The sequence below is a fragment of the Pelmatolapia mariae genome, linkage group LG13, assembly GCF_036321145.2.
Source record: "Pelmatolapia mariae isolate MD_Pm_ZW linkage group LG13, Pm_UMD_F_2, whole genome shotgun sequence".
Lineage (NCBI taxonomy): Eukaryota > Metazoa > Chordata > Actinopteri > Cichliformes > Cichlidae > Pelmatolapia > Pelmatolapia mariae.
Window position 1 is genome coordinate 5,862,843 of NC_086238.1, and position 23,038 is coordinate 5,885,880.

Here is a 23,038-nt window from a genome sequence, read left to right on the forward strand (position 1 = left end):
TATTATGGATATTCCCCATATCATTCAATGAAGCTATTATTTCTGTAACAGGTCAGCATCTTGCTGCACAAACCTGTTCTGAGAAGAACCTTTCCCGCAAGTCTGTGGGAGGCTGTGAGTGCTGCTGCAATTGCATTAGCGGATTTACTTTGCATCGTGAGCACTGTGTGAAATGCTTAACTGATTTTGGCGTAAAAACCCAAAGAGCACTCTGGAGAGAATCACTGTAAATGCTAAGTAGTACAGGGACACATTTTGAACTTTGATTTCATACTCTGTAGATTGTTGCTTTATTTGTTATGCCAACACTCTGTTGTTGCGTATTTAATTCAAGTGTAGTAAAGAACTGGAAAATTCACACTATCATGCCAACAAGTCTTCTGTAAAATTAAAGTTTGGACCTTGCTGCACGTTTACGACATGACTCTTTTGCTTCCATACATTTGCCATTCTAAACTCATTCCCCCCAAGGAAGTGAAACAGTACTTTCATTTTATTTATTTATTTATTTTTTATTTTCATGTTTAATAACTCATAATGAGCATTTTTGCATGTAAGACCACACGGAGAAATCCAGGCAGGCAGGCACACAAACTGGCGTAACATGAAAGATTTTCTGTGATGCTACTTTCAAACACGGGCGGCATGACTGTTGTTGTAATTTTACCCCAAGCAGATGAAGAAAGTTCAGAGGTCTCCCAGACTTGACAGAAAGCAGAGTCATTTGTTGTCTCATAACTGTCAGGATCAGAAAACCCCCATGGAGCAGAAAATTTAATCACAGTGCTACAGCGAGGCTGCTGAAAAATAGTTACTATCCAAAACTACACAGTTTGGGTGGCATTTAAGTAAAGGTTTTCCTGCCCTTTCTACTTTTCAGAAGACTTGCCAAATGCAGTGGATTATAAAGATTTTGACAAGTATGAATTCCGCCTCGAAAGCCCTTCTTTCTGCTACTGTCACAGTCTTTCATTCCTTCATTTTTTTTCACTCCTCTCATTCTCTGGGCAGTGCAGTGATTTGACCTCATTAGTTGAACTCAAGATCAACTAAGAAAGAAATTTGTTGCTTTGCCTCCTGCAGAGTGCATCACATAAAAACTGTCTTATGAAAGCAGTTATAATTGGGCAATAGGGTTTTAAGAACTTCAGCGATATTCATTGTGACATTTGTCTAGTGTCATGTTCAGATGAAAAGTTTGCCCAAGAGCAGATGGGAAATCCTTAAACTATTTCTCTATGTGCCTTGTACCTTTTCATTATCTGCATACACCAAACAGTATCCATTACAAACAATATCCCTATTTTGTATGTCCAACCAATGTGAACTTTTAAAAGCCTTTGGAGATGAGTGGCATATTGTTTCATTAGAACGTTTCACTAAAAAGTAAAAATTGTTACGACTGATCACTCCAGGGATTTTTTAAATTCTCAATATTTGAATAATACCTTAAATGTACTTAAGTACAGTACATGTTCTAAGATGACATAACATTAAAGAACTTTACAGAAATGCTCTGGAGGCGTCATCTAAGTGTTAAACAGAATGTGGAACAAACATTAAAAAAACAGCAAATACATATTAATTACAGTTTACACTGTAATATACTCCTGCAGCTTAGGAAGGGCCAGTGAAGCATGCAGCTAAGTCTGATGAGAGCTCCCTTGGATGGGTAGGGTTACGGTAGAGTTTGAGGCTGCAGGGTGTGTGGTAGGAGGATAGATGGATGAAGAGGAGAAAGTCTACTGTCCAGGATGCCCTGTAGAATATCCTCCAGATCCTTCTTTCAAACAGGCCTTTTCAGCCCTCTATTCAAAAAGCAGTAATTGCATCATTTTTCAAGGCCCTTGCCTCTGTCTGACTGTGAAGCTGGCCCCATTAATCAAACTAATGGAGAAGTAAGTGATTTCAAAATATAGGCTTTGATCATGCACCCCCTATCCTCTCCCACAGCTCCGCCTTTCCCTCAGCTTTGGGAACCCCTCTCCTCCCACTCTTACATATCTTTCTTTTCTCATAGCCCTCCATGTGCACTTCACTACATACTGTATGAAAAGGGCTGTGTGAGTAAAAAATGAATTTTTATGTTATATATTTTTTTAGGTTTCTGTTAATGCATGTAAAAGCTTTGCTTTTGCACATTCTGGCAGTGCTGTGGGTCTCCAGCTTGATTAGAGTTGATTTTCAGTATAGGAGAGCACCAAACTGCGTATATGAGTTTGTAGAAAATGGTCACTCTAAAATCATTCTGGCCTATTAACGGGCAAGTGTGTCCCAAAGAGTCACAGTTCAGACACATTTATTGATCCTGATGAGACGGATTAAATTAAAGTGCTCCTCAGGTGTATTGAAAAGCTTGTGCCAGCTATAAAGCAACATAACCATTACTTGAGACCGCAACCAGAGCACAGTTGGAAATTAGTTTCCTTTCTACCAAAAGTGTAAACCTCCGCTCAGAGAATACATCTCATTATATCTTTGCTGCCATCATGGTGGTCTCAGGGAAATTTAAAAAAAATGCATTTAGCATGCATTTGACTAATTTATTGTCTCTACAATTAGGAGTCCATTCAGACTTGGCTGTAACTGCCCCCAGAGTTTAGAGCACTGGCATTTAATGTGTATAAAGCTTTCATAAAAGAACCTGTAGCTCTGAAACAAAAAAGAATATTGGCGTATGTGTTCACCTCAAACCATTGATGAATACACAATGCTGACTAGTAAACAGTAAGAAACATTTCATTAAACAAGCATACATGATTCCCCTAACAGTATCGCTCAACATTGTTAGGAGATGATGTTGTCACTCGAGCATTCATGATTTATTTAAAGAGGTAATTAAAGCAAAACACACACAAGTCTAAGGAAAGTAAAGAGACTGTGTGCGTGCATGTGTGTGTGTGTACGTGTGTGTGGGTGGACATGTGTGGCAGGGCATGCATGGGAATGAATTTGACACGGTACTGTGCAAAACTCTTGAGTTGCTCCTCATTTCTTTAGATTTTTTTCAGGAAAATGAGCAGCAGCTGGAAGATCCAAGCCAAAAATGTCACATTCGAATTGGATCACTCCACTGGACCTGTTGCCACTGATCTTCAGTTCAGTTCTTGTGTAATTTGGCATATCTCAGCCTTTTCTCCTTGTTTGCGTCCTGCTGCCTCCTGCTGAGGCTTTGGTGAACAGGAGACAGATTCATCTCTCAGCTCCTCTGTCAGGTCTTTGCTGGGTATTGTTTTCCATCTGCTACTGTTATATCTATTTGTCCAGTTTCCTCACAGTAGCATGCTGCCATGCTAGCAAAGAGGTTGGTTAATGATATTCATGAAGTATCCATGCTTTTACCAACATAGTTGTTCAAATTTCATTTCTGTCCTTGTCTTTACTGGGGAACTAGCTCTCAGTGTTTTTGTTTTGTTCTGCTTTACGTCAAAATTTAAACTTTCACACTCCCACTCTCCTTGAGGCATCTCTTTCTCTTGGAGATGCCACTTTGTTCTAGACTAAGTGATGAGTTTCATGTACATGTTTGACCTGGCTAACCTCTCACAATTAACTCTCTTGCTCCCTCTTTTTTATTTGTCTGCCCACTTATCGTGCTTGCTTGTACCTAATCAGGCAGAGTTTGCTGTATACCAGCAGTCTGCTTACCATGACCTCTGACTCTAACCAGCATGAAGAAGTCCTTGATTATTCAGAAGAGGAGGGAAACAGCATACATCAGGAATCTTGCAGTAATTTACAAGAGTTCCTTTTTAGTGAGATAGGAGAAAACAAAGCATTAATATCATGTACCTAATGTGCTAATCTGGCATTTGTTATGGCCGTGGGTGACCTCCTTTTTTCATAGGGGTGGCCATATGTGGGCCACCAAAAACAGAACAGTGCAGGGGCACAGCGGAGGGGAGTGGGTGACGACGGGAAATTGTGAGGGATGTACAAAGTGACACAATGCGAATGACAAAAATAGTATATGCAGGAATAAATAACAAGTTAATGTTTCAGTGTATTGTATGGTGCCTTCCTCTTGTGCTCACGTTTATTAAAATTATCCAGATTGTCCAGCACATTTTGGGGGGTGGCCAGTACCCCCCCTGGCCCACCCTTGTGGCACCCCTGGTTATGGCCTCTACTCTGGTATCATCATCTTTTCTTTTTTTATTATCAGGTTGTTTTTTCTGTTTTTTCACTTCAAAGTATTCCAGTTTACTGCACTGTGGATTTGAAATAGCATAAGCTCACACTTTTATATTAAGAGACTGACATAAGTCAAAATGTTGCAGCTATGCACTCCATTAAAAACCCTGCAGGCACCATAACATCACCCATTACTGTGTGAAGTACAGTTTTTAAACCTCAATTTTAGATTAATGGCAAGATTTACAGAAGCCATCAATAGATGAAAAAGCAGAGAAGTTCTCAGCTAATGCTAGCAAGCTTGGTTAGTGGAGTGTATCCATAGACTGAATGGAAGCATTACACAGACACCCACTTATGACTGCTCTATTACTAATATGCTAAAGAAGTAATACAATGTTGCTCAGCAAAACTGAAGCAACGACTTCTTGAACAGGTTATATTGCCCAGCATTTAATATATAAATGCATTACAAAGCACACCAGCCCCTTAACTGACTCTAATTAGCTGAGGTGAAGCCCAGCAGACAACTACTGCCTTTGTCTGTATCCAGCTGTCAGTCAAAGCCAGCACACTTCTAATAATGCAAACTTTAGGTGTTAATGAAATATAATGGGGCGGGTAAAAACTCGCATCCCACATTAGCTATTGCCGATCAGCAGTACTTTCTGCGGAACACAGGAATATTTAAATCCAGAACAACTAGTGCCTTGCATCAAGAGAACCACATCTGTTATTTTTCACAAAAGAGTAAAAGCAATCCATGTTTGCATTTTTATTTGTGAGATTCAGAAGTTTTAATTTTGAAAAACAGATTTTCCTCAGTTTAATTGCAGACAACTTTATTGAGATGAAATGTTTAAGAAAAGCATCAGAAGGCAAAGTTTATTATGCATGATGTGCATATCTCATATTCTTTAGGCAAGCATTGTAGTATTTCTTTATCAAGATGTGTGATTACTTGCAACAATAATGTATTGTTGGCAAATTTTTTTTTAAAAAAGAAGATATTATCCAGAAATAATGGCTTTTCAGAGGAGTGCTATACAGTACCACAGGTGGGAAAGCTACATTCAGAAATAGTTTGTGACAGTAAACAGAATAATAACTAGCACATGCTTTATTTTCTATCAAATAATAAGCTCAAAATTAGCATATGAACTGGATCCTTAAAACTTTATTTTAAAAGGATTTCATTAACTTCAGTAATTCCTTCCCACATATACTATTTTTCCTTAAGGCAAGTCAGTAGAATTACTGTAAGTGTACAGACCACAAAAGGAGAGACTTAGAGTAGTGAAAAAATAGGGTGCATGATATGCTGCACAATCTTGTGTGACTCACTGTTTTTTTCATTACATCCTGACTAAGCTGTCATATCTTTTATAACACCTTTTCTTTCTCTGATTTCTCACCTAACCCTTGTTTTCACTCTTCTCTCCTGGCAGTGATCTGCGAACTATGACTTTGAGGCATTTTCAGCAGTATAATATGAGAGTGTACCCCAAAGCAGAGATTACAGCAGCGTGTGTCTGAAGTCTGAATGTGCCTTGTTGTTCTTACCTGGTGGGCAGAGTTTCTTTAGAGGCAATGTGAGAAACAAGTCCATATACCTGAAAGGACTGAGAGGTTTTGAGAGACATACATGTCAGTTTGTCTTGCAAGGTCACTGACATGGGTGTCATGTAGGGGTACTACATTGTAGTAGTCCTTTGTGAAAACTGTGTAACTGTACTTAATGCTCCACAGGAGCCCATATGCAGCTGTCTTATGTAATCAAAGCAGTTTATGACTGGATACACTAAATGGACCAATAAGGTCACGGCTTCCCAAATCAGCTTTCATGTAGAACAAAACAGATGGAAGTGTCATTCACTTGACTCTGTGCACCAAACTGCTTTAAAGGTTTCAGAGATTTCTTTGTGTGTGTGTAGCTTTTGCAAAAGTCTCGGGCCACCCATCAGTTCTCTATACTTTGCTGGGAAAATGGGAAATATTTACAGTGATTTATTCAAATGTGCAAACATAAATGTAAATACAGTAGATAAGGCAGAAAAAGAGTTTGTATAACTCCAGGCTTCTGGAGGGACATTCTACACCTCTTATTTGGATGTTGGCTGCCTTTTGTTGCATTCTGTGTCACACACTGCTTCAGTATTGTTGCGGTCTGGGCTCTGCAGATACCAATCCATGGATGACAGTGTCTGACTGTGTTTTTTGTATGCAGGTAGGCTTTTACTACAGTAAAAGTGCTGTCATGTCTTTGTGATCATTGTTGAAAAAATTGAGCCGCTTCCAGTTGGATGCTTTTCAGATTTTATTGCGTGATGGGTTAAAATCTGGTGTTATTTTTTGATACAGAGCATGAAAGACCATGTGTTTTACAAATGACTGTAGAAAGTCACTCTTGTAGCCCTCTAAAGATGACACTGTAGAAAGTTTTTTTAGGCCTGCATCTTCTTCTTTTATCCTCCACTTCTCCGGTTTCCTTAGATATCTTAAGAGCATACCATACAAGAAAAGTTTCAACTAATAGCTCTTTAGGAAGAGCGTGTTTGTGTAAAAGTGCTAACACACACCTGTCAAAGTGTGTTTTATACAATCAGTTATTCGCATTTATGGAAAAGGTTTCTAGTAACACCTGAAGACACCATTTAAAATGGGTTCTTTGCTAAGTTGTCTATTATGTGTAGACTTGGCTGTCCCTTGAGTTATGAGCCTTTTTTATCCTTGGATAAGTCATAAAATAGTTCTGCTGGAGAACTGATGCTCAATACCACTTTAAAAAATTACAAAAAGTTGGGCTCCTTGAAAGAAAAATATAAAGAAAATGAGGAGTGGCTCACTTTTATTTGCACAGTATGTACCCATCCTGTCTTGAATCCAAGTTTGACTAAAAGGACAGCTTAAATATTAATGTTTCCCAAAAATGCTTACCTTTCTGTTGCGAGGTGTTTTGAAGGTGTGAAGTTCAGTGTGAAAGTAAAGTTCTGTTCACTTACTTGAAGCTAATGGCCTGGAATGGTACAAAGTGCTCTTATGGAAAATGGTTATTGTATTTCACTTAGTTCAAATCACTCAACTAATGTAAGATAATGGTAGCATGCATTATTCAGATGCACTTCTAATCCTTTGTCCCATGAATTCCAGATTTTAAATTTGGATTTGGCCTATCTGCCTCATTTTAATTCCTGGCCTTGCTTGTTTCAGGTCACCTGCTGAGCTTTCCTCCACCCTATATCAAAGGTGTGTTAATTTTCATCATTGATGATTCACTTGACAAATTGCACTCAAGAGCATCAAAGAGCTGCTTCAATCCTGCAGAAACTTTGAAAATTAAACCAAAAGATCTTAGAGTTGTTACACAAAGATGTCAGCCGTGACACCCATTCATCAAAGTGACTGTTTGTTTTCTGGAACATCAATATTCTGTGTAATATTGTCCTTAAATGTCTTAACACTCTGTATAATGCTACATTTGTGCCTCTGCGTGTAAATACGGAATATAGTTTGTGTTACATTTTACAGCACCGTGATTGTATATCTGCATGCCCTTGTGTTGCGACTGCAGTCACAGATGAACAAAACAATTTTTGGTGAGGTAATCACTTTCCTCTGTGTTAATTATCCTTGGTTATCACATCTATCAGCTACGCAATAAAAATTCAATTGCAAATATCATCAAAGATCCACAACATAAATTTCCCCCAGGTGCGGAGGTTTAGTTTATGTTCGGTGCTTCCCCAAGGGCACCCTGCAGAATTGCAAAGTAATTTATCCTGTACCAAGATGTATCATTCAGAAAGTGTACTTTGGTGTTATGTTAAAATATGAAGTGTGATCTTGTCTTGTTTTCCTTGCAATCCCCGACACTTTCTTTGGCTATGAAATGCATGTGGTTAAGCGTCTATGTGACTCACTAAAATGTTATGTTTAAAAGTTGAGTAATTTGGAGATGATTCATAAGCTAGGGTTTGTGATTCAGTATTCTCTAGTTAAGCAATCAGTTTGGTTGTAAAAGTAATTTTAAACAATCTACAGTCTTTGCTGTGATTTTATTTCTCTACTTTTAATACTTTATTCAGCTTTTTGCGCATTTGAAAAGTCTGTAACTTTATCCAAGTCAAAAACCCATACGAAAGAGCATTATTGTGCCAGACACTGCAGAAGAACTGGCTGACTTGTGTTGTTGGAGTTCAGCCTTTTCTTATGTTCCTAATTTATGCCACCATGGAACACATTTGCATAATGGCCACCTAGCGGCTAGTTTGGCATGCCCTCAAATAATGCTAATTGAAGCTGAGAAGAGTTTGGTTAATGATATTGTTATGTGAAGAAGATGCTATTCTCTTCAGTGCGATTGGAAATTCACTTTGTATATTTTCCAAAAAAAAGACAAAGTGAATTATAAGTATTCTAAATGAATTTTTACCACCACTTCTCTTCATTTTGCAATGAGATATTTTCTGATCTGAACACAATTCAGTGCTGACAATCTTATCAATCAAAGGGTTTTTATTTCAGGAGGACCCTTTCAGAGAAAGACAGGGTCTCCATCTAAAAGAGAGAGTTTAAAGATTCTTTTTTTTTCCTAAATTTTCTAGGATTTTAACCAATTCTACTCAAGCCACAAAATACAAAGACATAACACTGTTTGAAAAATAGTAACTGCTCCTTCACCTTTTAGGTTCTTAAAGCTTCACTGAAATCTTTCACTCAGGAGGTTCTTCAGCCTGCTATGCTATTCATAAAATGTCACACCGAGTTTTAATCCTTTTAGTGACTCTTGGAAATTCCCCTCACAACATTACAGCTCACAGTTACTCCAGCAGCTTATAGAGGGAATACACCACAGGGGAAGTTGAAGACCACTTCACAGTTGGGATTCCAGTAAACGAGTGTGGCATCTCTCACTAAGAAATCATGTTGCTTTTCAATATAAGTTATGTGATATTAATGCCAATCTCCCAGTTTTCAATCAGTTTTAACCAGGTTTTATAGAACATTACCACTGATTACTGATTCTGCCTATTTTTCTGTATTTCAAAACATTCTATGACCGAACATGACGACTGAAATGTACACTTTATTGCTACTATGTGCAGTTCCTCTAATGTTATTTTATTTACCAAGGCTAATGTACCAACTGGTGAGTCACCTAGTAAGGGCATTAGCTATTCCACTCATGTCTAGCGTAAGGCGTGGGAAGCTAACCACATGCAGAGGAAGCTAGCAGCCTTAGTGTTATGGCAGATGGGAGTCATGATTTGTTTTTAATGTGACACACGTGTGCCAACTCCTTAGAAGGACCACCTGGTCTTAAAAACTCAGACTGCAGGGTCAGAAGAAATTTGTCCAGGCGTTGTGGTATCACTAAAGACTATGGGACAATAGCTTGTATCTTTTAAGCATTACTTTATAATAAGAAGGTAGTGAGGAATGCATGCGCGTATGTAGTCATGAGTAGTTTGAATGTGTCTATACTTGTATACTAAGGGCAGTTGGCACCTTTTTGTTCAATGCTCTGTCGATGGAGCAGATTAAGTGGTCTGAAGGTGTGTTTCCACAGCAACAGTTGCAAGGCTGAGCTCAGAGGGACTATTTTGAATCTTTTATGACAGACCTCATTATGCCTTTCTGGCTTCTTTGTGAGACCCTAATACAGGAAGAGCACAGAAGGTGGGACTGCTACCAAAACCTTTCATTGTTCACCCTCTTAAAATCATGACCAAATGCTAAGACCTGGTGAATGGTATCCACTTAAAAATACCAGAAACAGTTACCCCCTGCCGAACCTTAAAACTGTGGTGAATTGCTTATAATACAAAAAAAATATTTGTTTTGGAACCCACACATTAAGCAGCAAGAAAAGATGGGCCAAAAGGAATAAATGGCAAACCAGGACTTCATTTAGCATGGCTACATGAGCTAATTTGCATGGTTATGGAAAATGCAACCCTTTGGGTGACGTGAGATCATTAGCTGGACCACATCTCTGGACGGTCAGCCTCATGTTGTGATTGTCAATAACATTCACATGCAACAGTTCAGCTATAATACATGCATTTCACAACCAATTTGATTCTTTTGTTTTAACTAATGAATGCATGACTAAATTTCTTTTTTCTTCATGCATCGAATTAGACAACCAGAAAAGGGTTAAAGCTCTGCAGCAGAAATAACAGTCACAAAGTGACACCGGATTACTTTTTAGCCAGTTCAGTTTCAGCTCTCAAATCCTGCAGTCTGAGCATTGTTTGCCTCAGTTTCTGGGTCAATGTTGTCCTTGTGAATTCAGAATTTTCAATAATGCAACAATAATATTTGGGCTCATGACTCTGTAAATAAATCACCACATGGCTTCAGAGGAGTCATAGCCAGTTAGAATTTCAATTAATGCTGATGCTTACTTCTGCTTATTCTGTATACAATTCAGAGTTGTGGTGATCAGGATAGTCTGAGATTCCATTTAGGAAAGTATGTGGTTGGAGAGATCTATGGGTCTGTAGATATAAATGTTATTGGTGCAGGTGGGCAGACTGATAATTATATAAATGACTACTACATGAATCTTATTTGCTTTATTTTATGGTACATACTGTAACAATGTGATGTCTAATGAAACTAAAACAGAAATTGGTATCGTTTGGTGATTCTTATTCATTTTATATTGTCAGACTGTAGTTAAATGCTTCAGCAACATTGAATTTTGATGATCGAGCCAAACTGTAGATTGCCTTACAGGGATCTGCTTCTTTCAAAATGTCTATATACTGCAATTGTAGCAAAGAGCTGAAGTGATTATTACAGAAAGAAAATGTGGTTTCTACAAGAATTTTATCATTTTTTCCTATTTAGTCCTAATTTTATTTTAGGGCAGCAGTTTTTTGCAACTTAAGTGACAAACACAGGTGTTGGAATAGTTGCTGTAAAATAAAGAGAACTGTACTCATGTTGAAAGCAAACAGTGGATTATCGCAAGTCATACATTTGTTAAGCTTCAATGACAGTTTTCTTATCTTACTTTATTTTTAAAAATTGTGACGCAGGTTGTAATACATATAATTTAATCTCCACAAATGTTTTGATTATTTTGTTTTAATAAGACGAGCAGATATTAATTGTTTCCATTTCCCAATCCTGAAATATCTTGTAAGATTCAGTGGATAGTACTGGCTTTGTTAGCATCAGACAAAGAGCAGTAGGTAAACAAAACCACAATCAAATACGTATTTAATGTTTGTCTTAACATAGTGTTTATCAATGTCATTGTCATGGACAGTCTGTGTCAATACAATTCATTAGCAGAAACTACAGCCTTCAAAATTATTTTAAAACTAAACACCACTCGAGATTAGTATCAGCAAAATCTTAATATTAGAACTTTTATGAAGATATCATGTATTATATGTGATTTATGTTGCATTTGAAAGTATTACTTTTATGGAGCTATGCATAATAATCAGGCAGCTGAGTGTGCAATTCAGATTGGCTTTTAAAATATGATTTTTGTAACGCAACAAATAATCACACTGAATGAGTTTACACTGAGCACTCTGACATTCAGGAGATTTATCCTCAATCTGAGCCTTACTCAAACCACCACCAACCCTCCCCACCTATTTTCACATCCTTCTAACTGCAGTTCCTGTCAATCCCTTTTCGGCTGTCACGGTTTTAAATTGGAGTTGGCATTCTCTGACTGCCTTTGTGGCATTGCTACTGTATAAGAACATGCCTGGGGTACTCTGCGTCTCTGATTAGAGATCTTACGATGCAAGGCATTGGCTGTATCAATAGAATACTCCTTAGATGTCACTCAAGGCTTTTGTCTGTGCCTCCTCCTCCAAAACCCCATTTCTCTCCAGAGTTTCACTGTTACATCATCTTCTGAAGTGAATGGAAAGAAAGAAAACACAAAGCTAAAATTACTCTGCTTGGATGTTGATAACATTTAGGGTTTCAAATGGATTTTTAGGCTTTGGTATGATAAATTCCAAGCAAAGTGGAAAGCCCTTTCATAGTTCAACTCAAATAATACTACATGCGATTTGAAAGAGGGGCTGATTAGGCAAAATAATGTAGGGATTTTACTTGGACCCAAGGTGCTCTTGTTTTTAGGAGATACAGGTTTGAATCCTGATGAGCAACTCTCTTCAGCATTTCTGAGACCCCAAGTTCTTGCACGCCTTGATTCACGTTTTGAAACGATAGACTGCCTGAACTGTCACTCTTAAATGGAGATACAAAACAAAACAACTAATGAACTTTGATTCTTAATTTAGTTTCCTGTTAAACATAGTTGTATCAGTTGGCATTTAACAACACTCATCATTCTCACATTTTCCTCACTTAGATAACACTGATGAAAAACGACAGCAATAACAAGCAATGACTTCTCACAGTATGTCTACACAGTTATGTGTTCATCACATACGTACAGAAAAGGGGTTAAAAATCAGCTTGCAAACATCATTTAGCATAACGAGGGTTTGTGTCTTAAGTTGTAAGTGCAGAATTGTGCTGTGAACTGATGGTGAACCTCTCAAGTGTAGGGTTCTGTTGTGCCCAGGGCTTCAACAAAACACTGCATCGCAGCTGGTACACATTAACTAACCCATACTACACACTTGACTCTCTTTCTACCATTATAGCATCTGACAGACTTTGTCTGGAACAGCGAATGCACTTCAAGGAGCTGTCGACTCTCTTGAATGTAAAGGCTATTCTTCAAGGCAGACAATAGTTATCATTGTCAGATTTTATTTAGGGCCAAAGCGTCATTATCATGATTTGAATGAATATCATACAGAGTACAAGAATGTGGTGTGTGTGTGTGTGTGTGTGTGTGTGTGTGTGTGTGTGTGTGTGTGTGTGTGTGTGTGTGTGCGTGCTTTTTTTTAAGCATTTAACCTTCAGATTAACACTGAATTGTGTGTCTTCGCTAATGTTTTATTGATGATGAAGTTATTGTAGAAGTTATACTGAAGTTGTTTCTCTTTACAAATTAGACTGCCCTTCTCTTTTGTGAAGTGATGGTTTAAATTTTATGAATTATATGTAATATCCATGTAAAAAAACAATAATACGTCATTCGAGCCATTTGAATAAAACACTGCTGAGATACTAAAACTAACCTGCATTGAAACCTTTTCACATAAACATTTATTTTAATTTTTTTTTCAGAAATAACACTATTCAGGGTTAATTTTCAAAATCTCCATACCTTATTTCACGCAATCTCAGCTATAACCTTCTTCTTTCTGTTCATTTTTGTAATCTAATGCGGTCCCACCGGCTCAACCTTGAACACTGTATAGTAGCTTTGTCTTCAGATGTTGCTTTGTTCCACACATGCGATCTACTACACAGCACACGCACACGTACCCTCCACTGTTTTGCCTGAAGGTTTAGCAACACAATAGAAAGCATTTCCTTTTTTTCTGCCCTCATCACCATCGTCTGAAATGTGTAATTACAAAACTGTACCAACCGACTGAATGTTTATAATTTTAAATAGTTTAGTTCTTGATCCTCGTTTAATCCTATTTAATGTGCAGTGTCCAACAGTAACAAGCTTCTTTTTTTTCCAACGATCTGAATTGTCTTGATCTGAATATTAAATTGTCAGTGACCAGCACATCTACAGTAAACAAGGTAAAGTTTACCATTTTATCTGTGAAAATATGAACATTTTTGAGGAAAAAGCTTCATATATGTTGTCAGACAGGAAACTAAACACTTAAAGTGATTAGATCACTATTTTCCTACATAAATCTCCAGTGGACCATTGCACCCGCCATATGTCTGGTGTTTTGTGGCATTCATTGATAATGTTGGCATACCCATTTGGATTTCAAGGTAATTTTTTAAGGAATATGGCCCCACTTTTTCATTTTAAGTATTTTAGTCATGGAGGTAAATATTTCTTGTGTTGCTGGTATGGTCCTCTTACAGTCTGATGAGATCAATTTGGCAATGAGAGGAACATTAAAATAAAATCATGAGTCTTCCAAGGTTTTAAGATTGATTAGCAGCTTTTGATGCTGTACACTGCGCCGCCTATTATTGATGAGCATGGTGTTGTTTAGTAAAACCACAGGGCTCAATCTTTTATATGTTCAAGCATCGTTCTTCTGCTTTAAAAACTAATGACATCAATTGGCATAGGAGAGCATACAGTGATATGTCGAGCAAGACAGATGTGTTCAGACTTGTGACCAATGGAGGAACTTCATTATTCATAAGAAGGGTCATTTTCATCTTTCCCAGAGATTTTAGGTGGTTCTTTGTTTTTACATACACTTCACTAACTGCAGGTTACAGTTTCCTTGTGCTCTAACTACCTTAACAGCAGTCTTCTTTGCTGTGTATATGGGTTACTCCATTTAGACTTCAGGCAGAGAACGTATTGTTGTGACTGCAGAGCAGCAGGGTAAGAGGAAAGATTAATACATGTAGACGTGCGCCCTTGTATTCAGCTGATTCCATTCAGTGTGAATAAAATGGAAAAAGTCACAAAGCAACCATTATGCATCGAAGCTAAATAAGGTTTCTACCACTTGACGTTTGACTATCTGTAAAATTTAAATACTGTTGCACTGTGGCAAAAAGCTGTGTGCTTTCAATGCAGCATCTGTCCTTTTGGAAAATCAACATAGTTTTGAAATAAATGGGAAAAACTGTGGCTCCATCTCAGTAAAATACATAACGAGAATATGATATTTGAAATTGTTTATTGGTTGTCTTTCTGTCTGAGCATTAACACGACATTACATATGATACTTACATCATTATTTGCTCAACTCATTACCCCTCTAGTCTCCCTTTGGTGCCACAAGATCTCATGGTAATGCTTTTCTATCCAACAATGACACCTATTTCCACGAGCTCCCTTTTTGTGTCATTATTGTGTTTTAAAAGGGAAGGTGAAATTATTATGGCAATTGAAAGAGGTCCCATTGCAGTGGGCAAATTATGTGCATTTGTACTGCAGGCTTCATTCTCACATCCACTGTAAAAATACAACACAGCGCTGTTTAAAAAGCTTGGTTGCTCCAATGTGCTACAGGCTGTGTGGTTTAGTTGTATTCTCTGCACACTGGACCTGCAGCCTCTCTGTGTCTGAGGATGTCTTGATTTACAAATTAAGCTCCAGAGACACCTGAGAAGAGACTTACATGGACTACTGTGTGATCTCAATGAATTTGTGCACTTGGTTCCTCAATTGTCCTCCTCTCTCTGTTTCTCCTCTCTCTTTCTCCTTTAATTTATCACTGCAGGCTGTGGAAACAAACCTGGCATCCAAGGACAGCCACTGGGTCTATGCCAATGAGGTGAGGCCAAAACACACTTGCATGCACCTGAGTGAATTTAGACCTTCATGTCAGTATGCCTCTTTCAGCACTCTCACATGCTCCCAAGGCATGTGAGACCTATGAGGACCTTCACTACACTTTCATATAGAGTTAAATAAGCAGCACATCATTTGATTTAATCCTGAGTGCCTGAGGGACTAGGCCTTTATTTGATATTGTATAACTGTTCTCGCTTAAAAGTCCCTACATTATGTTTTTCCTGTAACATATATTCAGTTATATAGCTTTTTGTGAAGCTGTAAAGTCCACACCAAACGAGGTAATTCTTTTCCACAATAAACACTGCCTCCAAAGTACCTGAAACTCCTTATTTGTAGTCCGGGCCATTTTCCGTTAGATCTCTATGTCACTGTGTAACCCACTGGCATAATGCCCACCTAGCAGCTAGTTTGCCACACATTCAAAGAATGAGCAGCTGCCTCAGTTGAATCCAGATGCAGACAGCTGCAGCTTCTGCTAGCTCTGAAATGTATTAGCTGTGAGCAAAGCACACCAAATGTTCTGTTGACTGCAAGAGTGAATAGAAGAGTGTTCTTGTATTCCTGGCCTCTCAGAAACTGGAGGGGAATACTTTTATTCTGATGGTAATGTTCACACAACAAAAGTAAAGTTCCTATATCTTTAGTGCTATGCTAATGTGGCCAAAGCTACCATGCTGTGTGATTGTCTGTGCTGTACAGCAGCGGTCCCCAACCCCCGGGCCTCGGACCGGTACCGGTCCGTGAGTCGTTTGGTACCGGGCCACAAGAGTTGAGGCTCAGGTGTGAAATATATGGTTTTCAGGGTTTTTATCTGTTTTCAGCGTTATTTTGTTATCGTTTTTATCATTAACTCGGTTTTCCTGGGTCTTTTCACATGTGTTATGAATAAATCTTCTTTTTTTTGGTACCGGTACTAGTTTTATTTTGTTGTATTTATCCGCGACACCTTAAAGGCCGGTCCGTGAAAATATTGTCGGGCATAAACCGGTCCATGGCGCAAAAAAGGTTGGGGACCGCTGCTGTACAGTACTTTAATACAGCTATATACACATTAAAGCAGTTAATGCTTCAGATAGCAGGTGAAAAGAGGTGGCGCCTTGGTATTAAAAGCTGTTGTAGTAAAAATTGATAGGAAAAATAACAAACCTGTAAATGAGCTTTGCATGGGCACTTTAGGCTTTGTCTTTCTTTCCCATCACCGTACCATTGCTCTGCACGCCTTGACCTAAAAAGGCTAAGTGTCTGTGGTACCAAAAATCTCAGGTTCACTTTGTGAACACAGAAAAGTGGCCTCTTTAGCTTTAGCGCATCAGGATTGCACTTGAGTTGATTCACAATTATTTGGAGATGTCGTAGCATGGAGGGTGGGAGCGGCACTACGAACAAGCTGTGGTTGAAAGATGTTAAATAGGAGGTTTCTCCCAGATAATTTACCTGAAATATTAGGCTTACTGTGCCCAGTAGCTCCACCTCTAGTGCTTACAGTGCACACACACATACACACAGGGACATGCATATCAGTGTCCATTTTATCTGTCTTTAAACTTTTTTAATACCATGCATCATCTCGTTTTTATGGGGGTATCAATGAATTTCAATAAAAAATCACCCCCTGACTTGTTGAAACATTTCACTGGAATCCAAAACATGACACATATTGATTCATAATCCGCAGAGCGTGATAAATGTATCTATGCTCCCCTGACAGCCACATTATTTAGGCAACGTTTGTACAGAGATTGTGATACTGAGGTCCAGAGAGAAAAGCTGAGTTTTTTTTGTTTTTTTTTTAATTGTTTGGCAAATAACTCGTAATATAAAGGCTGAAAATGCATTTTGGTTGCACTACACATTAGACCAACCAACTAGAATAAAACACTTATCATTTATGCTTTAGTTAAAAATTCAAAGTGCAGGATATTTGTAGCTTGAATATTGATTTGCAAAAGTTAATGAGGCTTAGTGTGTTGAAAACCTTCTGTTATCTGGCAGCCTAAATTACCTAATTTTAGACTATAATGAGCTTTTATGAAAATAATGACCTTGTCACATTTTGACCATGCGTTTCAGCATTAACATAACTGAAGTATTGACTTACGACAGCTAATGAGAGCAGGAGTTCTTTTAAACCATTTCTGCATCTGGCAGCTTAAGTCATATTATCCCATTCATATTATCAGACATGCTTTTGTAGTCTCAAACATGAGGATGTGATGGGAGCTGCAATTTGAAGCAGTATTCACAACCAAACTCACGCATAGCTCTCAGTCAATTAGTGCAGAACTCCACACACATTAGCTTTAATTGCATCTGACTCTGGAATAGTATGAACTAATGGCATGTTAATTTCTCCTGCATTCACTTAATGGTGGATATGATGCGGCTTACTGCAGACTTATGTCTCCGTGGGATGTGTTTAAAAAAAAGACCAATGTGCCTGTTTTTGTCTTTGAACTATGAAATATATCATTTGATTTTGTCACTCTTTTTTCTATATCCCTTTCTCACAACATAATTTTCCATTCCCTCTCCCTTCTGTTGCAACACAGTGAGGATTGTTTTTTCCACTTTATCCCTGCCACACTCCCAGTATTTTTTGTTTATTGTTTTCTCTTCTCGCTTCCACCTTCCATGCTTTTCATATAATCACTCAAGATAAACTACCCATAAAGCCGAAGATCACCTTGAAATGAGAATAACACAGACACGTTGCAAATTCAACCAAAAAAATTCAATTACCACTGTTGCCAGCTCTTTTTTTGTTTGGGGGGGCTTCCCCCAGCTCTTGGCCTCCAAAGACTTCTCATTTATATAATAATCACATGAAACTCTGAGATTGCTATCAAGTCCATCGTTTTCTTAAATCCTGTTTTCCCTCATCTTACACTGTTCGCAACAACACAACACAAAAATCCCTTGCAAATTGAATCTAGGTATGTATCTATGTGTAAATGATTTACCCGCATTGCCTGGTTATCTCGAAAGGGGAAAGGGATTTAAAGGAAGGTGCAAAGCTAATTTGTTTCCATTAGCCTGTGATTAGATTTCTGTGAAGTTCCTAACATGGCTTATGGCAGAAAGATTGTGCACTCTTTTTGAGAGGTGAGACAAAGTAATTTTAAAAAACTGCATCTGTTAGGGATCACTTTTTTCAGCAGCTGCTGGTGAATTCTGTAATCCTCATTGCTACATGGCTACAGTATATCTAGATACTGTTTCCTGCTCTCAAAATCTGAAAATCCTTTTAGCCTGACTAGATGCAATCACAAAATCCTGCGGGGAAATAACAGAGGCCAGTTACGTCTTTCCTCTGAATGCACCATCAGTCCCTGCAGACAGTTGGTACTATTCAGCTGGTCATGACAGAGTTGTGGCATACATTTTAACCAGGTGATCATAAGGCTCACCGCTGCTTGCCTGCCTCCATCAGCTACTTGTGCTTCTGCCAGGCTTTACACCTCACACAGTCAAAGAGCATGTGGCACAAAGAATATAATCTGTCAATCATAAAATGCAATAGAAGCTTGCAGGGAGAATTTTTTGATATCCCTGGTTTGCAATGCAGAATTTTAAGAGTCGTAGACACAGAAATTATAATCGTTGCCACCACAAGTACTTATTTTTGTCATTAATTAATGTGTTTCTTTTTTAAAATTTTCGACAAAATTGCCTTTCTACAGTCCAAGTTGACCATCTTCAGATTACTTGTTGGGTTTTCACAACAGTCAAAATTAAAGATTTGAATTGTATTGTATAGCGCAATAAAATTAATCACATCTTTACAAATGAGAAGCCAAATATGCCCATCCTTCAATTGCAAATGTTTCTAGATTTAGTCTGACGCAAATGTGTTTTCCAGCCAGTTGAGTGGGTTTGAATGGCACAGAGATCATGAGCCCTTAGGATGAAGGAAGTTGCTGAAAACACAAATGAACTAACAACATAATCTTTCAAGAGAAAAAAAAAGTGAAAAGCTTTGAAATTATTGTGCAAGAAGTGCAATAGGATTTGATGTGAGCACAAGGGCAAAGAGATGATAGGCAGGGGTGTCTCGCTAAACCACCCACTAAACCAGGGTGCTCCAGCTGCTAGCACACAGAAGGCTGTCTGCCTCAGACACCATCTAGTCGACTCAGATGGATTGTGCATCCTGGGAGGATTTGTCGTTGTTTCTTTTTTTTTTCTCCCTTCAAAGGCCAAGACGGTGACACTTGAGAATGTTTGATGGATTAGGTGGTTGTGCCTGCTGTGACAGACAGAGTCGAGGAAGACAGTCATAATGTGACTGATGTCTCGAGTAGCTGCCTATCAAGCAACTGAGATGGAAACTCTATTCTAAGGACATAATCACCACCACATAAGATTGTGGGATTGGGAGGTGGATTACCGAAGAGGCCACTTGCAACATAAAAAATATAAAGTTATGGTACAAATAAAGTATACCCTTTTCAAATTCTAAGGTTTAATGTATCATGGCAGAATAAATAAAATCTCTTTTTCAGCAGGTCCTAAAATTAGTCAGATACAACTTAAAAATACAAAATATGAACTACTACACCATGTCATTATTTAATTAACGAAAATTAAGCCACAATGCAGAAACAGTGTGTGAAAACTAAGTATACTCTTACTGCATATGCATACAGAGGGAAAGTAGCAGATGGGTGTTTTTAATCAAATGCATCCACTTAATTTATGATCAGCAAGTGTGATCACCTCTAGGACAAAAGAAGTTGTGGTATGTTTTAGCATTATGGCAAAGACGAAAGATATCTACAATCGTCCTTGAGAAGGGGTTGAATAATCCCATAAACCTGGGATGGGTTTTAAGTTCTAAAGTAAGAAAGATCATTGTGAAAAACAAGGCAATTCCACAGGCAAATTTATCCTAATGTCATTCGGTGATTGGGGATTGTTTTACAGCCACAGGACTTGGGCACCTCTCAGTCATTAAGTGGATCATTAACTTTTTTGTATACTAAACTGCTCTAGAGTCAGATGTGAGGCCATCTGTCTGACAGCTAAAGCTTGGGCAAAATTGGTTCATGCGTCAGGACAATGACCCCAAGCACAGCACCGTATCTACAATAGAATTACATTTTTATCACTTTTTTTTTTTAAATTGAGGTATTGCAATGCCCCGGTCAAAGTTCAGACCTCAGCCTGATTGAGATGTTGTTGCAGGACCTTAAAAGTACTGTGCATAAATGAATTCCTGCTAACTTCAACGAACTCAAGCTATGTCATAAAGAGAGAAAAGAGGACCAAAATCTCTCCACAATGATGTGAGGCACCGATAAAGTCATACAGAAAACGATGCTGATTGATTGCACAAGCTTTTGAATGACGGACTATACTCTGTTTTTCACACACTGTTTGTGCATTTTGGCTTCATCTTTGTTAAATAATGACATGTTATTGTTCACCTCAGGTTGTATTTATTGAATTTTAGACCTGGTAAGGATAGACATTTTCAAATATTAGATTTCTCATACAAAAGGCTGTATAATAGTGTATTTATCTATTTTATGTTATAGCCCTTTGTACCATTAACCATGTTAAGCATCCATGCAGAAACCTAATTGGGATGTCAAAAAACTATCTATTATCCCAGAAATGGTAACTACAGGAGACATCCAGTGCCATGGTCATAAATCTAAAGGACCCCAGACAAGAGACCTCCCTTATGAAGCACCTTATCTAAATGTTACAGCAGTTACAGCCACAGACGTTTTATGTCATCAGGGTTAATAAATGGGCAGTTAAAATTATATACAGACACACAGCACCTCCAGGCTGAAATTTAAGTTCCATCATAGCAATGAAACGTTCACTACCACAAGTGATGATTCCGGTTTGCACTGTGCCTATAGTTTGGCCTACTGGCCTTGTGAACAATGGTCTGTGTAATGGGATTGCTCACACAGCTGCACTATCCTGTAAAAAAATGATAATGAAAAAACAAAACAGTAGATTAATAAATACATCGTCGTTACTCTTTACACATCATCCCACCTTATGTCACATTTTTGATAACCTGTTCTAATTAATCAGCCTTTTTAATGGAATTATTATTCCATTAAATAATAACTCATGCAAAGAAGCAATAATGACTCAAGCGATCTCTGCTTCCATACCTCCTCACGAAAACTGCAGAAATGACATGATGTGTCCAACCATAGGATGCCCTAGTGTTTGCATCCTCGACATTTTGAAAAAGTTAAAAAAAAACATTAATTTGTTGGTATGTCTCAGCATAAAATAATAACTACTTTCATCTACTTGAGGAAGTGATACAGTGTCATTAAATCAGCTGTTGTAGTTTATTTAGCAAATCACTTTTTACTGCCAGCGCTTGAGATCATTATTAATAAAGCCTAATATAACCCTTGTTTAGTTACCATTGGCCTAATTTACCAATTTGAAGATTTAACTCTTAAATCTTCACAAACTGCTGCAGTTAACTGAAGTACAGCTATGTTATCCACATTATTCCCTCTACATAGTGACCCTAAAATAATAACATATCTAATGTTATTTGGACTGCATGCTGCTGTCTTGCAGCTCAAGCTTTTAGTATGTACATTTAAAGTGATATACCTAGATAATATAGGTATCTCACATCTTCGCTTTATTGTACAAAGATGTAACAAAACATTTTGTTGTGTAAAATGGCTGTCATCGACATTGTTAATAAATAATCGTAATGCTGCTTGCTTGATTACATATGATTTTTCAAATAAATGAAAGTAAATGTAATATGTTTCTCGTCGCTGTCACAAGTAAATAAGTTATTTCTTTGTGAAAGTACAGTATTTGGTGTGATTCCAGGTATCACACTTAATGATCAGCTTTTGGAGGATAGGATTGTATCTAATTTAGAAAATCTTCAATTTTGTACAATTTTCTAAACAGTATCATATCTTCTTTTTGATGTATAAGAAGAAGGTGTTTATGTATTGAAATTTCCGTTTCTGATAACATCGGTCAATGTGTAACAGATAAGCAAAGACTTCTTTGGATTTCAGTGTTCCTGATGTTTACCTTTATTTTTCTAATATAAAATGACCGCAGGGCAGCAATGATTCATGTGTATCACTAGATCATTTCATAATATAATAATATTATCGTCTGTCTAGCTACTGAGAGCTGTTCTCCCTCAAATATGTATTCAAAGGACATAAAAAGGTGTGCATGTTCATTGACGAGAACACCTCAAAATAATATCATAACCACGGGTCTTTGCGCTTCATGTCTAACTCCTATTTCCTCTCAGCTTAGTCCCCCGCAGCTTCAAAAGAGCACCTTAACTGTTAATTAAATGAATGTCAGATTAACGCTATAATTTTTATATATTTCTAGTGAGGGATTAATAACATAGAATGAGCAGCACAAAGAGGATAATTTAGGCTTTCTGTCAGATAGACTTGATTTGATTAATATGTTTTGGTCGTTGAAACAGTGCTATACTTTATTCGCTTTTTCTAATATTTAAGTGGGTTATTTTGAAGGGGGTTTAACAACTTGAAGTAATTTTGTGACAGC

At 37.8% G+C, this 23,038-nt stretch overlaps 1 protein-coding gene across 3 annotated transcripts in view; it reads left to right on the top strand.

Moving 5' to 3' along the window:
• Window positions 1–23,038, top strand: part of grid1a (glutamate receptor, ionotropic, delta 1a) — a 273,940-nt gene that overhangs the window by 211,784 nt on the left and 39,118 nt on the right. For all 3 annotated transcript variants that reach the window (XM_063491391.1, XM_063491393.1, XM_063491392.1), the window contains exon 5: window positions 15,417–15,470. In XM_063491391.1, the coding sequence (XP_063347461.1) occupies window positions 15,417–15,470 (54 nt within the window). The remainder of the gene's footprint in view (window positions 1–15,416; window positions 15,471–23,038) is intronic.